The 21,880-nt window shown below is 43.2% G+C and overlaps 1 protein-coding gene across 1 annotated transcript in view; it reads left to right on the top strand.

Annotated features, from left to right (window-relative positions):
• Positions 1 to 5,394: 5,394 nt before the first annotated feature.
• The window catches only part of LOC136862962 (inactive hydroxysteroid dehydrogenase-like protein 1), a 306,443-nt gene continuing 289,957 nt past the window's right edge, over positions 5,395 to 21,880 (top strand). The window contains exon 1 of the mRNA XM_067139263.2: positions 5,395 to 5,592. Within this exon, the coding sequence (XP_066995364.2) occupies positions 5,424 to 5,592 (169 nt within the window). The 5' untranslated portion in view covers positions 5,395 to 5,423. The remainder of the gene's footprint in view (positions 5,593 to 21,880) is intronic.

Raw genomic sequence — 21,880 nt, 5'->3', positions numbered from 1 at the left:
GAGATTCTTCCGCCGTTGACACGTGTGGCTGACGTCACGTACCCCAGAGCGTGGGACCGAAGGTAATCACCTCCTCGTCACGTGTCAAATCCATGCTATCAAGAATCCAACTTTTAAATGATTGTCGATTTATGCATAATGTTCTTAGGGCACAAAGGTCAAGGGTTCAATATAATCCGCCGAAATTTGCGATCTGACTCGTTTTCTGAGAGAATCCGCCAAAATTCGCGATCTGACTCGTTTTCTAATAGATTAAGGCAAGTTTCCTCCCATTTTTCAATCTCTCCTTCCAGCAATCGATTTCGTACTTCCCAGGCTAGGTCCAGGTATTCCACCCGGTCAGTTGGGTCCCTAAATCTTTGCCATCTTTTCCTATAAGCATTTTTAATATGGATCAAATCCTTTAGGAGATCCAGCGTGCTGTCGTCTTGGGTGCCTTGGCCATACTGAACCCGCGGCCGGACTGCATTCTTAGTCATTACCCGTCCTGGACCGGTTTCCAGCGCGGTCCGTACATTTGACGACGGTCCAAAACATTATTATTTTTTTTTGCTAGGGGCTTTACGTCGCACCGACACAGATAGGTCTTATGGCGACGATGGGACAGGAAAGGCCTAGGAGTTGGAAGGAAGCGGCCGTGGCCTTAATTAAGGTACAGCCCCAGCATTTGCCTGGTGTGAAAATGGGAAACCACGGAAAACCATTTTCAGGGCTGCCGATAGTAGGATTCGAACCTACTATCTCCCGGATGCAAGCTCACAGCCGCGCGCCTCTACGCGCACGGCCAACTCACCCGGTATTATTATTATTATTATTATTATTATTATTATTATTATTATTATTATTATTATTATTATTATTATTATTATAGATGTTCTGGACCCCACAGCAAGATGCAAGACCGCTACTTGGCGGTAAATTACATCTGCTGCCATTGTCATTGTTGAGAATGTGACCAGCACCATTGCCGCGCGTAGGAAAGTGTGCGGGATTTCTGGCGATACGAATGACATACTTTCGTGCATTATTGACCTTATTATAGAGGTGAACAATTGGACGGTCAATCTCATTCCTATCGTTTATTTCAAAGGTGTTTAAATTTTTATTTATATGCCAGGAGAATCTACCGTAATCTAAGAACGTTCTCCGAAGGAAAAGATGGCTCTTGAAAACGAACCCAGGAAAGATTATAAATGATCGGTTTATGATCAGAATAAGTACGTCGAAAATCTACAGCCTGCTTCCAGTCATTCGACAGGGTCAGGAATGGAATGAATAAACAGTAAAATCAATTGGTCTTGATTGATTGATTGATTGATTGATTGATTGATTGATTGATTGATTGATTGATTGATTGATTGATTGATTGATTGATTGATTGATTGATTGATTGATTGATTGATTGATTGATTGATTGATTGTACATGCAATGCATGTCAAACTGACTGGCCTGTAACTTTCAGCTTTATGTCTATCACCCTTTCCTTTATACAAAGGGGCTACTATAGCAACTCTCCATTCATTTGGTATAGCTCCTTCAACCAAACAATAATCAAATAAGTATTTCAGATATGGTACTATATCCCGACCCATTGCCTTTAGTATATCCCCTTTAGTATATCATTACACGGCGTAGTTTTAAACCCAACATCCTGCCATGAATGATGTATAGTATGTATTTACAACGAACTTAATGACTACAGAGCGTAAAATAACCCATAGTATGAAGGAGGTCTTCCTGCTTGCAAACGAGTAAGAGGCAATTAAGTTCAACTTTTCTCTGAGAATGAGGTGAATCACAAACCCATTCAACTTGGACTTCCCGCCTGGGATAATATTTAGAACTGCATTAAATCCATGAAACTCACAATACAGACCAAAATCGAATGAAAGAAATCATATTTTGAGCCAAACCCGGGAAAGCTAGATTTATGTCGAACTCGTCACAGTCTTCTTCTTCTTCTTATTCTTTATGTGTTCACCCTCCAGGGTCAGTTCTTCCCCTCGGACTCGGCGAGGGATCTCACCTCTACCGCCTCAAGGGCAGTGTCCTGAAGCTTCAGACTCTGGGTCGGTGATACAACTGGGGAGGATGACCAGTACCTCGCCCAGGCGGCCTCATCTGCTATACTGAACAGGGGCCTTGCGGGGGGATGGGAAGATTGGAAGGGATAGACAAGGGAGAGGGAAGGAAGCGGCCGTGGCCTTAAGTTAGTTACCATCCCGGCATTTGCCTGGAGGAGAAGTGGAAAACCACGGAAAACAACTTCGAGGATGGCTGAGGGGGGAATCGAACGCACCTCTACTCAGTTGACCTTCCGAGGCTGAGTGCACCCCGTTCCAGCCCTCGTACCACTTTTCAAATTTTGTGGCAGAGCCGGGAATCGAACCCGGGCCTCCGGGGGTGGCAGCTTATCACACTAACCACTACACCACAGCACAGTCTGCTTAAAAAACGAATTATTATTAGTATTATTTATTTATTTATTTATTTATTTATTTATTTATTTATTTATTTATTTATTTATTTATTTATTTATTTATTTATTTATTTATTTATTTATTTATTTATTTATTTATTTTGAATCTGGACTAGTTTTACGGCCAGATGCCTTTCTTGACGCCAGCCCTACCTGGAGGGATGTACCCTATTCATTATTGCCTGTCTCTGTGGTGGTTGATAGTGTGAAGTGCTGTGTGTATATGAAAAGGAGTGTATTAAGATGAACAAAAACAACCAGTTTCCCAACCAGAGCAATGAACCAGACGCGGCCGGGAATCTAGCTCGGGATTCTCAGAAATGAAAGCCGCTGTGCTGACCATTGAGCCAAGGGGCTGGACTGTAAAATAATGTAATACAGACTTTTCGGGGAATAAAATCCGGTATGGCGATTAAGACTTCAATTCTTTAACAAAAATAAATAAATAAAGGGCAATGCTTAAAATCTAATAGTTCCAAATAATGTCTGAATAAGTAGTCTTCTTAAGTTTCACTTGAACCTTTAATAAATTTGAAAAGGGCATTTTAAAGAATGTTCAAGTTTTCATGAAAGCATAACGCATATATTACGTTTCTGTAACAATGAAACTACACAAACACGCGAGTGATATTGTTTATTTATATTTTATTATCCGACATTCCTTACTCCCTTGTAAAGAAACTTTCACTTATCCGAAGTGAAATGAAATGGCGCGTGGCTTTTAGTGCCGGAAGTGTCTGAGGATACTGTATGTTCGGCTCGCCAGGTGCAGGTCTTTTGATATGACGCCCGTAGCCGACCTGCACGTCGTGATGAGGATGAAATGATGATGAAGACGACACATACACCCAGCCCCCGTGCCAGCGAAATTAAGCAATGGTGGTTAAAAATCCCGACCCTGCCGGGAATCGAAGCCGGGACCTCTCTGACCAAAGACCAGCACGCTAACCATTTAGCCATGGAGCCGGACATTATTGCTTTATTAATATTGCATAACTACTTACTATTCGTTTTGCTGAATGGTCAGCGTTGAGGCCTTCGGTTCAGAGAGTCTCGCGTTCGATTCCCGACCGGGTCACGGATTTTAATCGAATCTGGTTAATTCCTCCGACTCGAGGACTGGGTGTTTGTGTTTGTCCCAAAACACATCTATTCATATACACACCACAGAAACACGTAATAGTGAATATATCCCTGCATATAGGGTTGGCGTCAGGAAGGGCATACCAATGTAAAACTAGGCCAAATCCACATGTGCGGCACAGGTGTACCCGCGACCTTACCAGGGTGTGGGAAAAGCGGTAGAAGAAGAAGAGCAACTTACAGTGCGTTTATTATCTCATGACTATCTTATTCTAACAGCCAATTAATATTTGTCGTAGCCTTTAAATGCACAAGCCAGCCCCGTGGTGTAGGGATAGCGTGCCTGACTCTTACCCGGAGGCTCCGGGTTCGATTCCCCGCCAGATCAGGGATTTTTACCTGGACCTGAAGGCTGGTTCGAGGTCCACTCAGCCTACGTGATTAGAATTGAGGAGCTATCTGACGGTGAGATAGCGGCCCCGGTTTAGGAAGCCAAGAATAACGGCCGAGAGGATTCGTCGTGCTGACCACACGACACCTCGTAATCTGCAGGCCTTCGGGCTGAGCAGCGGTCGCTTGGTAGGCCAAGGCCCTTCAAGGGCTGTAGTGCCATGGGGTTTTGTTTTGTTTGGTTTGGTTTGGTTTAAAGGCACAAATAGGTAAACTTTTTTTTTTTGCTAGGGGCTTTACGTCGCACCGACACAGATAGGTCTTATGGCGACGATGGGATAGGAAAGGCCTAGGAGTTGGAAGGAAGCGGCCGTGGCCTTAATTAAGGTACAGCCCCAGCATTTGCCCGTTATGAAAATGGGAAACCACGGAAAACCATCTTCAGGGCTGCCGATAGTGGGATTCGAACCTACTATCTCCCGGATGCAAGCTCACAGCCGCGCGCCTCTACGCGCACGGCCAACTCGCCCGGTAATAGATAAACTAAAAGTGTAACAAATATGTTCATTTTTCACACTTTGGAGTTATATTTAAAAATGATTTATGGTAGGGTATACGCATATCGCTGTCCGTGGGTCGCTTCTGAACAAGTAGGTCCTCTAAAAAAATCTGTTCTCCATTAATATTATAGTACAGTAATAATAACAACCAGTGTATTGGAGTTTGCGTCGATGTCTAAGAGTGGTTGGAGTAACTTCCCGTATTTGTTATACTCATGTAGTTGAGGACCTAAATACTCGCAGTCAGTCCAGTGTTCTTAAACGTGTTAGAGTGAATCTTGGCCTGATGATCAGAGTTACATTGATGTATATCTGCAATTAACTCCACTCATGAGCCGGAAAGATGCATCAAGACTTGTAAAAATGTGCTCTCCTAGTGTTTTTACTATTTGCTTTACGTCGCACCGACGTCGATATGGAGTCGATATGACAGGAAATGGCAAGAAGTGGGAAGGAAGCGACCGTGGCCTTAATTAAGTTACAGCCGGAGCACTTGCCTGGTGTGAAAATGGGAAACCACGGAAAGCCATCTTCAGGGCTGCCGACAGTGGGGTTCGAACCTACTATCTCCCGCAGCACTTGCTCGGTTATCCTAGGATTTTCCAAGTAGATGCGTTGTGGCATGTTGTTCTGAATTGAAAACGGGCCACTCCGTGATTTCCTTGAGGCTGTGGAAGTTTGTGCTGTCAGTGCTGAATATCACCTGCCATAAGAAAGTAATCGTGACAGAGGCATAATTCACTTTAAAGAATACTGCAGAGTCCTTCCAGGACGCACCGCCACGCGCGTGTGTTATATAGTGGGAAACAGGGTCAAGAGATTACTGTACGGAGACTCCCCCACTCTCTTCCGTATCTAGTGAAACTGAAAGTAAGGGAAAGTGGAGGCAGTACACACTCAGCTGACGAGCATGGAGGTCAACATCGCGATAGGCTTCCTCGCGCTCCTGGGCTTCCTTCTGCTGTGCTGGCTGCTCACCGACAGCATCTGGACTCTCATTCAGGCCTTCAAGGCTCATATCATGCCGTATCTTCAAGGGCCAGCCGAGGACCTAGTTACTAAATTTGGATCATGGGCAGGTACGTTCTTCCAAGTCTTTTAAAATTAGCGGGCTTTCAACAGGTTCCTCATTAACGACATGTCCCGTCAGCAAGAGCAAACTTGTAGTTCTACGTGACGGTTAATATCGTGTTCATAGCCACGGTACACCCAGATTTTCGTGGAATTCGAAGGTCAGAGACGTGATTTTTCTTTCAAAAATCCCATGCGTACCGAGCTCGATAGCTGCAGTCGCTTAAGTGCGGGCAGTATCCAGTAATCGGGAGATAGTGGGTTCGAGCCCCACTGTCGGCAGCCCTGATGATGGTTTTCCGTGGTTTCCCATTTTCACACCAGGCAAATGCCGGGGCTGTACCTTAATTAAGGCCACGTCCGCTTCCTTCCACTTCCTAGGCCTTTCCTATCCCATCGTCGCCAAAGACCTATCTGTGTCGGTGCGACGTAAAACAAATAGCAAAAAAAAAAAAAAAAAACCCATGCGTTGGCCGGGTTTCGAAACGCGGCCCCCTTGATGAGACAATGCCATCGGCTATCGTGGCCCTGTCCTGTGAGAAGAGTGGAATGATCCTCAGTAACATGAGAGCTGGCTCTCTCCTACTCTACCCAGTTTGAAGTGTGACACCATTTCCAAAGCTTCGTTCTCTCACAGTGTCGATAGGGATCGGATGTTTATGAGAAAAAAATAATGTCCCTCGCCTTTATTTGCATCCCAGTCTAGTTGTTACTGCAAATCGGATGGTTCTCGTCACGAATGACTGTATGCATATCGCCGTTGCGGCTGCGAAAACCACTATGTGAAAAATTTTATCTCAGAACTTTGGACGGTATGGTTCTGTCATTTAAGGTTAATAATATTATTCGCTTTACGTCCCACTAACTACATTTAAGGTTTTGGGAGACGCCGAGGTGCCGGAATTTAGTCCCTCAGGAATTATTTTACGTGCCACTAAATATACTGACACGAGGCTGACGTATCTGAGCACCTTCAAATACCACCGGTCTGAGCCAGGATCGAACCTGCCAAGATGGTGTTAAAAGGCCAGCGCCTCAACCGTCTGAGATACTTAGCCCGGTCATTTAAGGTTCAATGTCGTGCGAGTATAGCGCCGGACCCGCGGTGTAGGGGTAGCGTGCCTGCCTCTTCCCGACCAGGTCAGGGATGTTTACCAGGATCTGAAGGCTGGTTCGAGGTCCACCCAGCCTACATGATTACAATTGAGGAGCTATCTGACACTGAGATGGCGGCCCCAGTCTAGAAAGCCAAGAATAACGGCCGAGAGGATCCGTCGTGCTGACCACACGACACCTCGTAATCTACAGGCCTTCGGGCTGAGCAGCGGTCGCTTGGTAGGCCATGGCCCTTCGGGGCGGTTGCGCCATGGAGTTTGTGGGGTAGGAGGAGGGGGGGGGGTGTTGCGCGAGTATTGCCACAGACATCTCGCTCTTATGAAACGTGCTGCGGGTCAGTATTATCACATAGCGGTTTTCGCAGATGAAACAACGATTTTTTTTTTTTTTTTTTTTTTTTGCTACTTGCTTTACGTCGCACTGACACAGATAGGTCTTATGGCGACGATGGGACAGGAAAGGCATAGGAGTGGGAAGGAAGCGGCCGTGGCCTTAATTAAGGTACAGCCCCACCATTTGCCTGGTGTGAAAATGGGAAACCACGGAAAACCATTTTCAGGGCTGCCGACAGTGGGGTTCGAACCTACTATCTCCCGAATACTGGATACTGGCCGCACTTAAGCGACTGCAGCTATCGAGCTCGGTCGCAATGATATTTTGGTGTGTACATTTGCACTAGTGAGTAGAGGAATAGAGGAAACGCCTCTCGATGAGTCGTTTGCTTTCACGTAAACACGTGTCATTTAAAATAATTTTATACGTCACGGCAGGAGAAAGTAATTCCTTTATTCATGCCTCGATGACCCACGTAATATACTGTATTTCTAGTTCAATGCCATCCATGGAGGAGAATGAAGAAGATAGGCCTACATGCCTTTGAACTTTATCACAGTGCACTGAAAAGCTTTTAACTCCTTTAGGAACTTAACGTTTCTTATTCAGTTTGAAAGTAAACTTGTTTGTTTATACCCTAATCATCCTAAAATTGCAAATATAAGATTGATTTATGGTTTCCTTGAATCCCAATTTTCCTCATTATCAAACTTGGAACTCTTCATTTTAAAGGTCATATTTGGGTGCATATTTGGACGATTTTTAGGTCTTAAACATCCGAGCCGCAGTCATTATTACTATGAGCTTATGGCACCTCCAATCATCACCCCCATATCATTGTGAGAGCTAACATTATCCTGGGGATTGCAATAATGCAACTCTAATTATTTGAATAGGTTCCTCGGGATTTAAGGTAAGCAAAACTGTTTAACGCGATTGTTGATATCGTGATCGTTGTCACAGATCTCCAGTTTTAAGCGAAATCTTAAGCACAGGAACGTGACTTTAATTCACCCCCACTCCGCTCTGTTCCCTCGTGCATTGGTCGGAATTCGAACCGCGGACCCCTAGATGCGAAACCAGTGACAACGTCGCTCAGCTATCACGCCACTACGTCATGAAGTTTACAGGAGGCACTATCTCAGCATTTTGGTGGATTATGTATGGACAAATTATATTCAGGATGGCCACTGCCAGAGCCGGAATTCGAACTTAAGACTTCCTTACGGTTTAGCTTCATAGTCTATCGATCTGCGTAATCTTTTTGGCTATAGCACATTGACGCTTGCGTTAAGTATGCAGGCTTGATAACAATGATTTCTTTTGTACAGTATACACATCGTCCTTAGATGAAACATGAACATACTTCGCTCATCCATTCTGAAATGAATTTTAGAGCAGTCGGGAAGTGAACATTTGCCTAGTTCTTTGGCTGAATAGTCATGCAGTGGTCTTCGTTTCAGAGGGCGCCACGTTCGATTACCGAGCGGACCGGGAATTTTAACTGCGTATAGTTAACTTCTCTGGTTCCTAGACAGGGTGTTTGTGTTCGTCTTAGTACACTTCCTTTCATCTACATACGACACCCACTAGTAATGGCAAGTTGAAATGTAACGCAATCAGTGCAAGCGTGAAAGTGCTGGGCAGACGACGCAACAGCAGCAGGTTCAGAGAGAAGAGACAAAGCGTACCAGTACAGCAGGTACAGTTCATGTTGAAGACCTCAAAACTATGTCCATATGTAAAACTTTACACCCTTCCAATGTTTTTATTCAATAAATGCTATCACAGGATAAGGACAAAAGCTAGTATTTGATACATTTAGGCATGTGCTGTATTTACATGAGAAGAAGAAGAAGGAGAAGAAGAAGAAGAAGCGTAAACCACCTCATTTATTGTGCATGAAATTGAGATAAAAATAAATGTTACCACCTCTGTATTATTATTATTATTATTATTATTATTATTATTATTATTATTATTATTCTTGCGTTCCGGCCTTCTAAGGACCACGTTACAATTTCAATTGTTCCTCCTTAGTTCTTTCCTTTTCTTCCAGTATTCTTTCATTGTTTCACTGTGTTTCTTTTTCCTGTCTTCAGTCCACTTTGTGCCTGTTTTCTTTTCCTTCCTCCCTTGGAATCCTTCCATTTGTAAGACTTTCTTCCTAAAAATCTTTCTTTCCAATAATTCTTCTTCTCGTATGTTGTTCCTTTCCAGGTCTTTCTTGACTTCTTGAATCCAGGTGGTAGTTGATTTCTTTTCCCAAAGGTACTTGAAGATTCGTTTAGTTAGTCTATTGTCATCCATTCTGTAAATGTGTCCAAGAAATAGCAATCTCCTTTTTCTTATTGTTTCTGATATGTTTTCTACGTTCTGGTAAATTTCATTGTTACTTCTTAATTTCCAAAACTCTGCAATTCTTGGAGGACCTAATATTTTCCTTATAATTCTTCTTTCTAATATTTCTAATTTATCAAGCTTGTAGTTCAGTGCTAGACATTCGCTGGCATAAAGGCATTCTGGTTTCACTACTGTGTTGTAGTGCTTTATTTTAAGTTTCCTTGATAAGCACTTTTTGTTGTAAGTATTCTTAGTTATACCGTATGCTCTTTCCATCTTTTGTATCCTCTCCTCTATAGCAGATTTTTCTAAAACATTTTCTTGAATTGTCTCACCCAAATATTTGAATTTCTTTACCTTTTCTATTCGACCAATATCCGTTACTAAAAACTTTGGGGCACTTTTTATATTCGTCAAAAATTTTGTTTTCTCGGCAGAGATTCTCAAGCCTGTCATGTTGGCTGTCTTTTCAAGGAGATTGACTTGCATTGCTGCATCTGTAAGGCTTTCTGAAAGTATGGCAAAGTCATCTGCAAATGCTAGGCAATTTATTGCAACACCTTTGCTCTTCTTCCCCAGCATGAGTGGCAATATTTTAGATTCTTTCAGTTTTTCATTTTTCATTATTATTATTATTATTATTATTATTATTATTATTTCATATATATATATAATTCGCTGGGGCCATCAAGGACCACGTTAAGTCTTGTTGCATTTGACACTGAACCTGGCCTTCTTTAGAGCCCAAATTTCCCTCATTCTTTGTGAGTGGGCCTGCTTACGCTCCTCTGTCCAAGGGGCACCGTGTCTTCTCTTCGGTTGCTCGTCTCGGTTTAGCCCGATCGTCAATATTTTTTTGCGGAAGAGATCTCTGTTAAGGGCGTCTTCAGCTGAGATATGTAGCATTTGCAGGTCTTCTTTGGTATTTCTAAACCAGGGAATTGTGGTTTTGGGGTTTGAATCAAAAAAGTGAAAGATTTCTTTAGTTAACTTTCTTCCGTCCATTCTTTTCAGATGACCGTAAAATCGTGCCCGTCTTTTTCTGATTGTGTCGGTAATTTTCTCTATTTTGCTGTAGACTTTCTTGTTGGATCTCTTTTGATGGATTCCATTTCTGTACTTTGATCCCAAGATTCCTCTCACAATTTTGCGTTCTCTTTTCTCCAGTTCTTCAAGGAGTCCTTTGTTGGCATTTAGAGACAGGGTTTCGGCTGCATATAGAACTACTGGCTTCAGAACTGTTTCATAGTGACGTATCTTGGTGTTTTGGGAAAGGCATTTTTTGTTGTAGATTGTGCGGGATGTTTGGTAGGCTATTTCCAGTTTGCGTACTCGCTCCTGAAGTGCTTCTTTGTCCAGTCCATTTTTCATGATGATCTCACCTAGGTATTTGAATTTGTTTACTCCGGTGATGTCCCCGTATTTTGTATGGAGTTTTGGTGGAGCCTCTTTGATGTTAGTCATTACTTCCGTTTTCTCAAACGATATCTGCAAACCAGTTTGTTCGGCTATTTCCTTTAAAATTTCAACTTGAGCTCTAGCGGTTTCTATGTCGTTTGAGAGAACAGCAATATCATCGGCAAATGCTAAGCAGTCTGTTGCGATCCCCTTGGATTTGGTTCCTATTCTCAATGGACTGTAGTTGGTTTCCTGTAATCTCACCCGCCAGGTTCTGATGATCTTTTCAAGAACACAGTTGAAGAGTATCGGGGATAGCCCATCACCTTGTCGGACTCCTGTTTTGATGTCAAAGGAATGCGAGAGACATCCGTGGAACTTCACCTTGGATTTTGTATCGGTCAGGGTGGCTCTAATTAATGCCAGCAGTTTCAAATCAACTCCAGATTCATTTAAGATGTTTAGCAGGACTTCTGGGTCAATGGAGTCGTACGCATTCTTAAAGTCCACAATTATTATTATTATTATTATTATTATTATTATTATTATTATTATTATCATCATCATCTGTTTACCCTCCAGGTTCGGCTTTTGCCTCGGACACAGCGAGGGATCCCACCTCTACCGCCTCTACAATAACTCTGAAGCTCCGAAATAATTCGTAAAAACCGAGAGAGTGGCTGCGCGATTTCGGTCGCGTAGCTGTCAGCTTGCATTCGGGAGTGAGTGGGTTCGAGCCCCTCTGCCGGCAGTTCTAAAAGTGCTTTTCCGTGGTCCTATTTTCACCCCAGGCAAAAGCAGGGGGCTGTACCTTAATGAAGCCGGTCAGTTCCTTCCCACTGCTAGCCGTCTCCTATCTCATCGTCACCATAGACCTATCTGTGTCGGTGCAACATAAAACAAATTCTCCCGGCACTAAAAGCCATACGCAATTTCATTTCATTTCATAAAACAAATTTTAAAACGAAAAACAGTTCGTAAAATATTTCAACCCTCACAATAAAGACATCCACAAAAATTTACTTCATACATAATTAACAGGTAATACATATCCTAAAATAATATGTTCAAAAAGTACCCAGGCAGCAAATGGAGCAATTTTATATCAAGACACGTCAACTGACCTATATATAACGAATGCTACGGAGCAACACGGGTTCTCTAGTAATAATAATAATAATAATAATAATAATAATAATAATAATAATAATAATAATAATAATAATAATAATGTCCGCCTCTGTGGTGTAGTGGTTAGCGTGATTAGCTGCCACCCCGGAAGCCCGGGTTCGAATCCCGGCTCTGCCACGAAATTTGAAAAGTGGTATGAGGGCTGGAACGGGGTCCACTCAGCCTCGGGAGGTCAACTGAGTAGAGGTGGGTTCGATTCCCACCTCAGCCATCCTAGAAGTGGTTTCCCACTTCTCCTCCAGGCAAATGCCGGTATGGTACCTAACTTAAAGCCACGGCCGCTTCCTTCCCTCTCCCTTGTCTATCCCTTCCAATCTTCCCATCCCCCACAAAGGCCCCTATTCAGTATAGCAGGTGAGGCCGCCTGGGCGGAGTACTGATCATTCTCCCCAGTTGTATCCCCCGATCCGATGTCTGAAGCCAACCCTGGACAATAAACAGATTGAGAAAGAAAGAAATAAAGTATATTTTTGCTTTCAGTCTTAAAGTCACCATCGCGATGACATCTAAATGATTTTTTGGAACATATTGTGACCGCCATACTACAAACTCACAGACTTCTTCCTTTTCGATTTCACTTGTCCAATTATAGAACTCCTCTCCACTCGAAAACTTGATTGTTTAATTCACGACAGATACCCCGTGCTCTGATGTGTATTGCTGTATAATATCATGTTTTGTAGTTCGAGCTGAACATATCCGACCGCGCCGACAGCAAGAAAACCAAACATGCTGTAAACATGAGCACGTGTTCAGGCTAACATTTATTGGTTGATGCTACCGCAGAACGCCTGCGCGGAGACATCAAAATAGTTCGTTAGCCAGGTCATGGAATAATGCGATCCTGCATGCACAATGCCCAAAATATACATTCTCAAAAAATTTCAGTCAGAATAATACGCAAGAACCGATTCGTTGTCATTAATATAAGCAAGCAATTCAAACAGAAGAATGCCGGGGCCCATGCTTGACCCGTCATGTTGAATCTCTAGCCTTTATGGCTCCATGGCTAAATGGTTAGCGTGCTGGCCTTTGGTCACAGAAGTCCCGGGTTCGATTTGCGGCAGAGTCGGAAATTTTATCCATCATTGGTTAATTTCTCTGGCACGGGGGCTTGATGTATGTGTAGTCTTCATCATCATTTCATTCTCATCACGACGCGCAGGTCGCTTACGGGTGTCAAATCGAAATACCTGCACCTGGCGAGCCGAACATGTCGGACACTCCCGGCACTAAAAGCCATGCGTCATTTCATTTCATTTCATTTCTAGCCTCTATGACATAACAACAATGACATCGTCCGTTCGCGAAGGCTCGACGGAAGGTTTACCTCCATTCACCTCCATTGAGTTGGTGTGCAGCGTGTAAACAGATATGTAGCGCGTAATAATAAAACTCGTAGAAGTCAGGACATTAACGAAGCTCTGGTGACTGTAACAGCTGAAATGTACCGCGCCTTTTTTTATCACGTGGTGGCAGAAAAGCTGAGATTCTGGGAATCGAACTGTCTATGCGTATGACTGATGATGATGATGATGCTTGTTGTTTAAAGGGGCCTAACATCTAGGCCATTGACCCCTAATGGTACGAAATGAGACGAATTGTAATGACAATTTAAAAGTCCAAAATCATCCACTGACCAGAATTCAAAACGTGATGACGAATAATGAATGGGTGAATATGAATTTAAAACAACCAGTGGATCCGACCCGCAATGCCCCACATTCCCAGAAACTAGCGTTATACAATAGTAGTACTGACCAAGGAACTGCTTCTAAAGCACAGTACTTAATCTATGATGCTTGTAGTCTAAAGGGGTCCAAAATCCAGGTCATCAGCCCCTCATAATGGTACTTATCGCTAGGAAAGTAGAACCATGGTATTTGTCATGTAGTGGTACTAATCAAAAGTAGCGTAGACTCGCGGTATTCCATACATTATGATACTACTCACAGGTAATGTAATGCGCACATGTAACACGGACCTATGGTGTTTCTCACATTGCGGCGCCACTTACAGGCAACGCAAAACTACGGTGTTCCTCACATAAGTGTACTGATCACTGGGATTCGTACTATCCCGTGGTTTTCCTCACATAGTGGGTACTAATCATAGGCAAGGCAGACCCATGGTGTCGCTCATAGGGTGGTACTAATCACAGGTACTGTAAAACTCACCCTGATTCATACACTGTCGCAACTAATCACAAATCGATTGTGTACCTAATATAGTGGTACTACGCGCAAGTAAAAGCGACCCATGGTGTTCCCCGCGTGGTGGTACTAATTACAAGTAGTCTCATGGTTCTAATTCGATCATCCCTTGGTCGCCCTTTTTAGTCGCCTCTTACGGCAGGCAGGGGATACCGTGGGTGTATTCTCCACCTGCGTCCCCCACCCACAGGGGGATGTGTGTTTGGTCCGCGAGAGCTATTTTATTTCTCTCAAGTCCACCGGCAAGCCGGTTAGGACCATAGAGTTAGTAAATAATATACTACAGGTAGCATTGGCGCTGCAGTCGCGTGCGAAGTTGAACGAGCGTGCTGTTTGGCAAAAGGTGGATTGTTTGGCACTGTCACTACTGGAGTTTCTCGATAAATAATTAGTCTTATACTTCTCTCAAGGAAAACGTTAGTCCCCTGGGCAGTTTATGGTTGCACAGGGAGGTTCATAAAGGGCAAAGGCGTATCATTTCACAAGTACGATTATCTGAAATTAATTTTTGTCCGAATAAGATAATAATTAGTATGACACTTATCGTCATGTGGTTTGGCCTGCTTGCGCTGACTTCGCAGTTTCTTTCCTTGTCGGCGTGAATGAGATTCTTTGGACTTTACCATGAAGACTGAAGTCAATGTTTTAGGAAATATAAGGGAAGACATTTTCCTTCCACTGAATGAACATATCTTTGAAGGCGAATATCCAGAAAATCTTATGTATAGATCGTGTTGGTAGATCATACATGCATGATTCTAATGTAGGTTAACAAAGACAGTTTTGTTTCGTAACCAATCGGTTGATACACTATTACTCTGCATATTAATCAGGAAGTAATGTTGATTTCTCAACATATTTCTTACAGCGCTGATTATATTGCCGGGTATAATTGGCTCCTCATGGCCATGATTACTCACAGTGTTTAGAAGTTAACCTGATCTATTTCTTTCCTTTCTTGTAATGCCACTGATGTGCATGATTCCGAACGAGTGGTTGCGGGTTTTGGGTCGCGTAGCTGTGAACTTGCATTCGGGAGATAGTGGGTTCGAACTCCACTGTTGATAGCCCTGATGATGCTTTTCCGTTTTTTTCCATGGTTTCCCATTCTACACCAGGCAAATGCTGGGGTTGTACCTTAATTAAGGTCACGGCCGGTTCCTTCCTACTCCTAGCCCTTTCTTATCACATCGTCTCCATAAAATCTGTCTGCGTCGGTGCGACGTAAAGAAATTGTAAACAAACAAAATATTATTGTGAAGATTTTTTCAGTTCTGTTCAATCATATAATTTACCACTCTCACCTTCCATTAAAGAAAGCCATTTTACAACTTAAAATCTGAAAGCAAATCAAACATTTCCCGAAAAGCTAAATAAAAAACTCCATAATAGACTTAAACCACAACCGAGTGTTATATTTTCATTTGTAATCACGTTTGGTAAACAGTGATGATATTATTATTATTATTATTATTATTATTATTATTATTATTATTATTACTGTTATTGGCTTTACGTCCCACCAATTACTTTTAGGGTTTACGGAGACGCCAAGGTACCGAAATTTTGTCCCACGGGAGTTCTTTGACGTACCGGAAAATTTCTGACACGAGGCTGACATATTTGAGCACCAAATATCACCGGACTGAGCTAGGATCGAACCTGCCAACTTGAGCTCAGAAAGCCAGCGCCTCAACCGGCGATGACATTTATTTTGTCTACTTTGGCCTAAAAACTCGCTTATTCGCTTCGTACAAGAGAGAATGTTTTCGGTCGTTGAGCAGAATTATGCCGAAGTCCTATCCACTTATTACATTTTCACAAAGGATAGCGAAATATACGTATCCCCAGTCTAAATGAATGTTGTTAGAAGACTTAACATGAATAGTAAATTGATTTTGTTTATTTAACTGCAATTGAACACCGTCCTCTCTTATCAAGCGTTTGTCCTGTATTTCTTCTTTTTGGCAATTTTTTTTTTGTTTTTTTTTGTTTTTTTTTTGTTTGCAAGGATATTATTACACACGAGAAAAAGGACCACCGTCACTCATAAAACGGATGATGAGGTCTGCTGACTGCTTGTCATCTCGCAGGATGAGGGAGATGGTACTCGGGAGTTTTAGACTATGGCGAAGATCGACCAGGTCCACGCACATCCGTCAGGATGTGTACCACACTAAAATGATCGCCGCAAGTACACACCGGAGGGGGTCATTTCAGTAAATAGGAGTGCGTTACTATACCGTGGACGATCCGAAGACAACATAATACCATTGTTTCCCTCTGAGAAGCACGAAGGGAGGTCCTCCATACCTTCGTTGTACCTTTTATCGCTCTCAGCTTATTTGGAAGTGGAGTGGCCTGCCACTCCATCATCTCCCAATGGGACAAAACCAAATGTTTCAGCTGAGAGCAAATATCACTTGTTGGAACCTTGTAAGGCAACGGGAGCAATGTAACTGCCTCCTTGGCAGCCTTATCTGCTAACTCGTTTCCCTTTACACCCATGTGGCTTGGGAGCCACTTAAACGTGATCCTGGTGCCGGCATCTCAACACTCGGCTAGCAGGTCCTGGATCCACTGCACTAGAGTGTGCCGAAGAAAACAGGTATGAATGGACTGTAGCGAGCTCAAGGACTCGGTACACAGCAGAAAGTATCAGCGCTCATTGGATGGTGCGTACCACAGAGCTTCACAGTTAACATTGAGCTCTGCTGTGTACACACTACATGTTTCCGGGAGAGCAAAAAGAAACCTATCATTGTCGACAACAAATGCACAGCCCACCTTCATTTCCGTCCTCAAACCATCCATGTAAACGACGACTAAACCTGGATACTGGCCAACAACGGACAGGAAGAGCCTCCGATAAATTGAAGGGTCCGTGTTTTCCTTCGGGCCAGTGTGCAGATCCAGGATAATCTCAGGTCATCATATATCCACGGAGGTATCCCACTTGACTGTCTGATAGGGCAGGGAACCGAAGGTATATCAAACATCTGTGACTGCTATCCAACTGAATATGTTGCTCGAGGATAAGCAGCATACAGCTGACGGTTTCCATTATGGAATACGCTAGGATAGTTTGGATGAACTGGCATCTGTCGTAAATTTCCATCAAACGAACGGATTTTTTTTTGCAAGTTGCTTTACGTCGCACCGACACAGGTAGGTCTTATGGCGACGATGGGACAGGGAAGGGCTAGGAGTGGGAAGGAAGCGGCCGTGGCCTTAATTCAGGTTCAGCCCCAGCATTTGCCTGGTGTGAAAATGGGAAACCACGGAAAACCATTTTCAAGGCTGCCGACAGTGGGGCTCGAACCCACTATCTCCCGAATACTGGATACTGGCCGCACTTAAGCGACTGCAGCTATCGAGCTCGGTCTTCTTTTTGGGCTTTCTTTCTACTGGAGAGAAACGTCGCAAGTATACTGTAGTGTCTGAGAATGTTTACACGTAAGAATTTTAAACCATATCTATATGCACACAGTTTTAAAAGTCCCCTATTTATATTGATGAGTACAGCGGAGTGTGCTTTTTGCCAAACAGCTGCGATTTCCACATGCTCCGCTAGCTACAGTGATTCTCTCGTAGACGGTGGCGCCAATACTACCTGTTTTGAACGTAAACTCACTCACTTGATTAAATACTAACATTTATTACATTTAAGACACTTATATAACACATTATAAATACATAATACTGAGTATTGATGGGCAGATGGCCCCGATAACAATCAGTCACATGTTCTCATCTCCTCTCGCACGAGACACCCAAGCATAACAGTCTCTCATCCCCTTCCATCCACACCACTTCCGGCTGGGTGCTGAAGGGTGCTGCTATCTGTCCTAAAGTGGTAGCGAGTAAGTAGGTGGTCTAGCCATAGCTAGGCCGGAACATGCTCCCCACCGTTGAATCACCATGATTCAACCGAATTAAATTGCCTGACATGCCCTCATGAGAGTTCAGTTCAAATATCACACAGGCACTGACATACAGAGTTCATGTACAGTAACCAAAATGAGTTGATCATTCAACAAAATATACATATAAACATAGGCAAAACAGAAACACAAGCAACAAAATATTTACACTGTTAACAGAAGGTACTAAGTAGGTTGACTGTGTCCTCATCCATTATTATGCAATATGAATTAAGCACACTATAAGTTCTCAGTTCAAATCACGCACACACAACACCATAATTACACTCTGAAATGAACAAGAAAAAATATTCACATGAAACACATTATATTTTAGCCACAACGATCCTGTTTAGTTCTCAATAGGTAATGGAATTAACTTGTTAACAGGTCGTTTAAAAAGACCACTGGTTGTTCTGATGGTAGCCACTCGTGCAAGTCCATCCTTCCCAGGGTGAACAGTCTCCACCACAGCCAACTTCCAACAGAGAGGAGGAAGATTGTCCTCCTTCAGAAGAACAACTGTACCAGTAGCTAGGTTCTCCTTGGGACAGGTCCATTTTTTCCTCTGCTGCAGTGAGTTCAGGTAATCGGCAGACCACCTCTTCCACAACTGCTGCTGCATTGACTGGATACGCTGCCATCGAGACAATCTGTTGATGGGCAGGTCAGTAATGTCAGGCTCAGGGATGGTTGTAAGGGGGGCACCAATTAGGAAATGAGCAGGTGATAAATAATTAAGGTCACTGGGGTCATTAGATAAGGCAGATAGGGGGCGAGAATTAAGACAGGCTTCTATCTGTGCAGTAAGGGTACATAGCTCCTCAAATGTCAATAGCGCATTACCCGCAACTCTTCTCAAGTGGTACTTCATGGACTTGACAGCTGCTTCCCACAGTCCGCCAAAGTGTGGAGAGCTGGGAGGTATAAAGTGCCACGTGATGCCTTCCATCGCTAATGAATTCCTTATCTCTTCACAAAAGCTGGTTGAAAGGAATAGTTTTTGGAGATCCTGCATTCTTCTATTGGCACCAATGAAGTTAGTCCCATTATCACTATAGATGATGGAGCATTTCCCACGTCGAGCTATGAATCTCCTCAGGGCTGCCATAAAGGCATCAGTAGAGAGATCACTCACTACCTCCAGGTGAAGAGCCTTGGTAGCCAGACAGATGAACAATGCAATGTAGCTCTTCGTTGTCTGTTTGCTTCTTACATTTCCCCTCTTGACGAAGAAAGGACCAGCATAATCAGTTCCTACATTAAGAAATGGGCGACTCTGTTGCACTCTGGTAACAGGGAGCTGTCCCATCAGCTGTTCAGCTGTTGACGCCTTGAATCTAAAACAGGTGAGGCACTTGTGGATGACTCTTCGAACAACTGCCCTAGCTGTGGGAATCCAGAATCTTTCTCTTAATGATGCAATTACTAATTGAGCACCTGCATGTAAAAGCCTAATGTGTTCTGCCATCACAACAAGGTTTGTGAGAGCATGCTGGGGAGGAAGGATAAGCTGGTGCTTATTGTCATAAGGTAGTTTTGAATTTACTAGTCTTCCTCCTACCCTTAGCATTCCCTTATCATCTAAGAAAGGATGTAAATCTGCAATTTTACTTTTCCTTGAAATGCAACACTTAGAGTTGAGACTGGCTATCTCTTGAGCGTAACACACTTGCTGTGCAATTTTGATACAGGAGTGCAAGGCCATCTGCAGCTCTTGTGTACTTAATATCCCTAACCTCTTGTCTTGAGGATTGGCACTATTGTGAATAAATCGCCAACAATATGCAGTAACTCGAGTCAGTCGGGACAGTGACGAGTACTTCAGCATAAGTTCATCCCAGTTTGTACCTATCAACATAACTACAGGAAGTGTGCTTCGTGACTCAGGTAGTTCCTCTTCTGCATGGGCTGAGCTTGTGTCTGGCCATGATTCAGTGGGCTCAGTTAACCAGGATGGTCCGTGCCACCACAGGTTCATACCTCGTAGTTGTTCTGGAGCAACACCTCTGGATATTAAATCTGCTGGATTACAACTGGTAGGAACATGTCTCCATTCAGCCTTGTGAGTGTATTCTTGAATTGAAGAGACTCGGTTGGCCACAAATGTTTTCCAGCGAGTAGCAGGAGATGCGATCCAGGCTAATACAATGGTGGAGTCTGTCCACAGGTACAGCTTGCTGACTGGCAGAGACAAAGCTGGAAGGGTCTTGTGGAGTAGTCGGGCAAGTAGTAGCGCTCCACACAGTTCAAGTCTTGGTAGTGTCAGTTTCTTCACCGGTGCTACTCTGGATTTAGAACATAATAATCTGACACAGGTCTGTCCCCCTTTGTCGACAGACCGTACATAAAGACAAGCTCCATAAGCTTGTTCTGAAGCATCAGAAAAACCATGAATTTGTATATCAACAGGGGGTCCCTTACATGTGACTAACCGCTCAATATAAAATTCTCTTACTGCCTGTGGCTTAAAGTGAAGTTCTTCCCATTCTTTGACTAGTTGAGATGGTAGTCTGTCATCCCAGTTCAGATTGACTAGCCAAAGTTTCTGCATAAAAACCTTGTAAGAAATTACCAAAGGGCTGACCAACCCAAGTGGATCAAATATTGATGCAATAACAGATAAGACCTTTCGTTTAGTTACATGAGAGTCAGCATGATAGGGACTGTCTGAATACAGATTGCCACAAATGAGAAAATGATCAGTAACTGGATGCCATAATAGGCCTAAAGATTTCACGCTAGTACCTTCATCAAGACTTAAAGGCAGCTGGGTTTCCCTGTCCTCTTCTGAAACTGCTTCTAGTAATGCTGGGTGGTTTGAACACCATTTTCTGAGGTGAAATCCTCCACTCTCTAGTAAATTAATAATTTCAGACTGCAACTGAAGAGCATCCTGGATATCGTCACAGCCGCTTAATAAATCATCAACATAAAAATCTCTGCGAACAACTTGTGCTGCTCTGGGGAACCTCGATTCTTCATCTTCAGCAAGTTGCTGCAGGCATCTGGTAGCTAGGAAGGGTGCTGATGCTGTGCCATATGTTACAGTTGTCAGTTCATAGTGAGAGGGTGGGTCCCTAGGTGATTCCCTCCAGATAATCCGCTGAAGTTTCCTATCATCTGCATGAACCATGACTTGCCGATACATTTTAGCAATATCTGCGGTGAAGGCAAAGGTATGCATTCTGAATCTTAGAATGATAGAGTAAAGATCCTCTTGTATTGTCGTTCCAACCATTAATATGTCATTCAATGAAATGTTGTTAGAAGTTTTAGAAGATGCATCAAATACTACCCTAGTTTTGGTAGTCGAGCTACTAAGCTTAAAAACTGGATGATGGGGTAGATAATAGCTTCCACCTTCATTCCCTGACTGAGTAGATGTATCCACCTTAACCATATGCCCCATCGCCTCATACTCGTGAAGAAAGTTAGAGTACTCGTGCTTAAGTGAGGGCTGCCTGCTGAAACGCCGTTCTAATTGAGTTAGTCTTGACATGGCATGATTGAAGGAGTTTCCCAGAACCTCAGGTTTCTGCTTGAGGGGTAAGCGAACTATGAATCTACCTGTAGCATCCCTAGTAGTATTCTCTGTAAAGTGTTTTTCAGTAGCTCTCTCTTCTCTTGTCATGACTCGTGATGTAAGCTCTTCTATTTCCCAGAACCGTTGTAGTTGAGTGTCTAACCTGTCCTCTGACTTCAAGAAACATGTAGTTAGAGTAGGATTTTTCTCTTCCCTACGATGGTAGTGTCCAGCAATAATCCATCCTAGTTCA

The sequence above is a fragment of the Anabrus simplex genome, chromosome 2 (assembly GCF_040414725.1).
Source record: "Anabrus simplex isolate iqAnaSimp1 chromosome 2, ASM4041472v1, whole genome shotgun sequence".
NCBI classification, from domain to species: Eukaryota; Metazoa; Arthropoda; class Insecta; order Orthoptera; family Tettigoniidae; genus Anabrus; species Anabrus simplex.
This window is presented reverse-complemented; position numbering and strand designations above follow the sequence as displayed.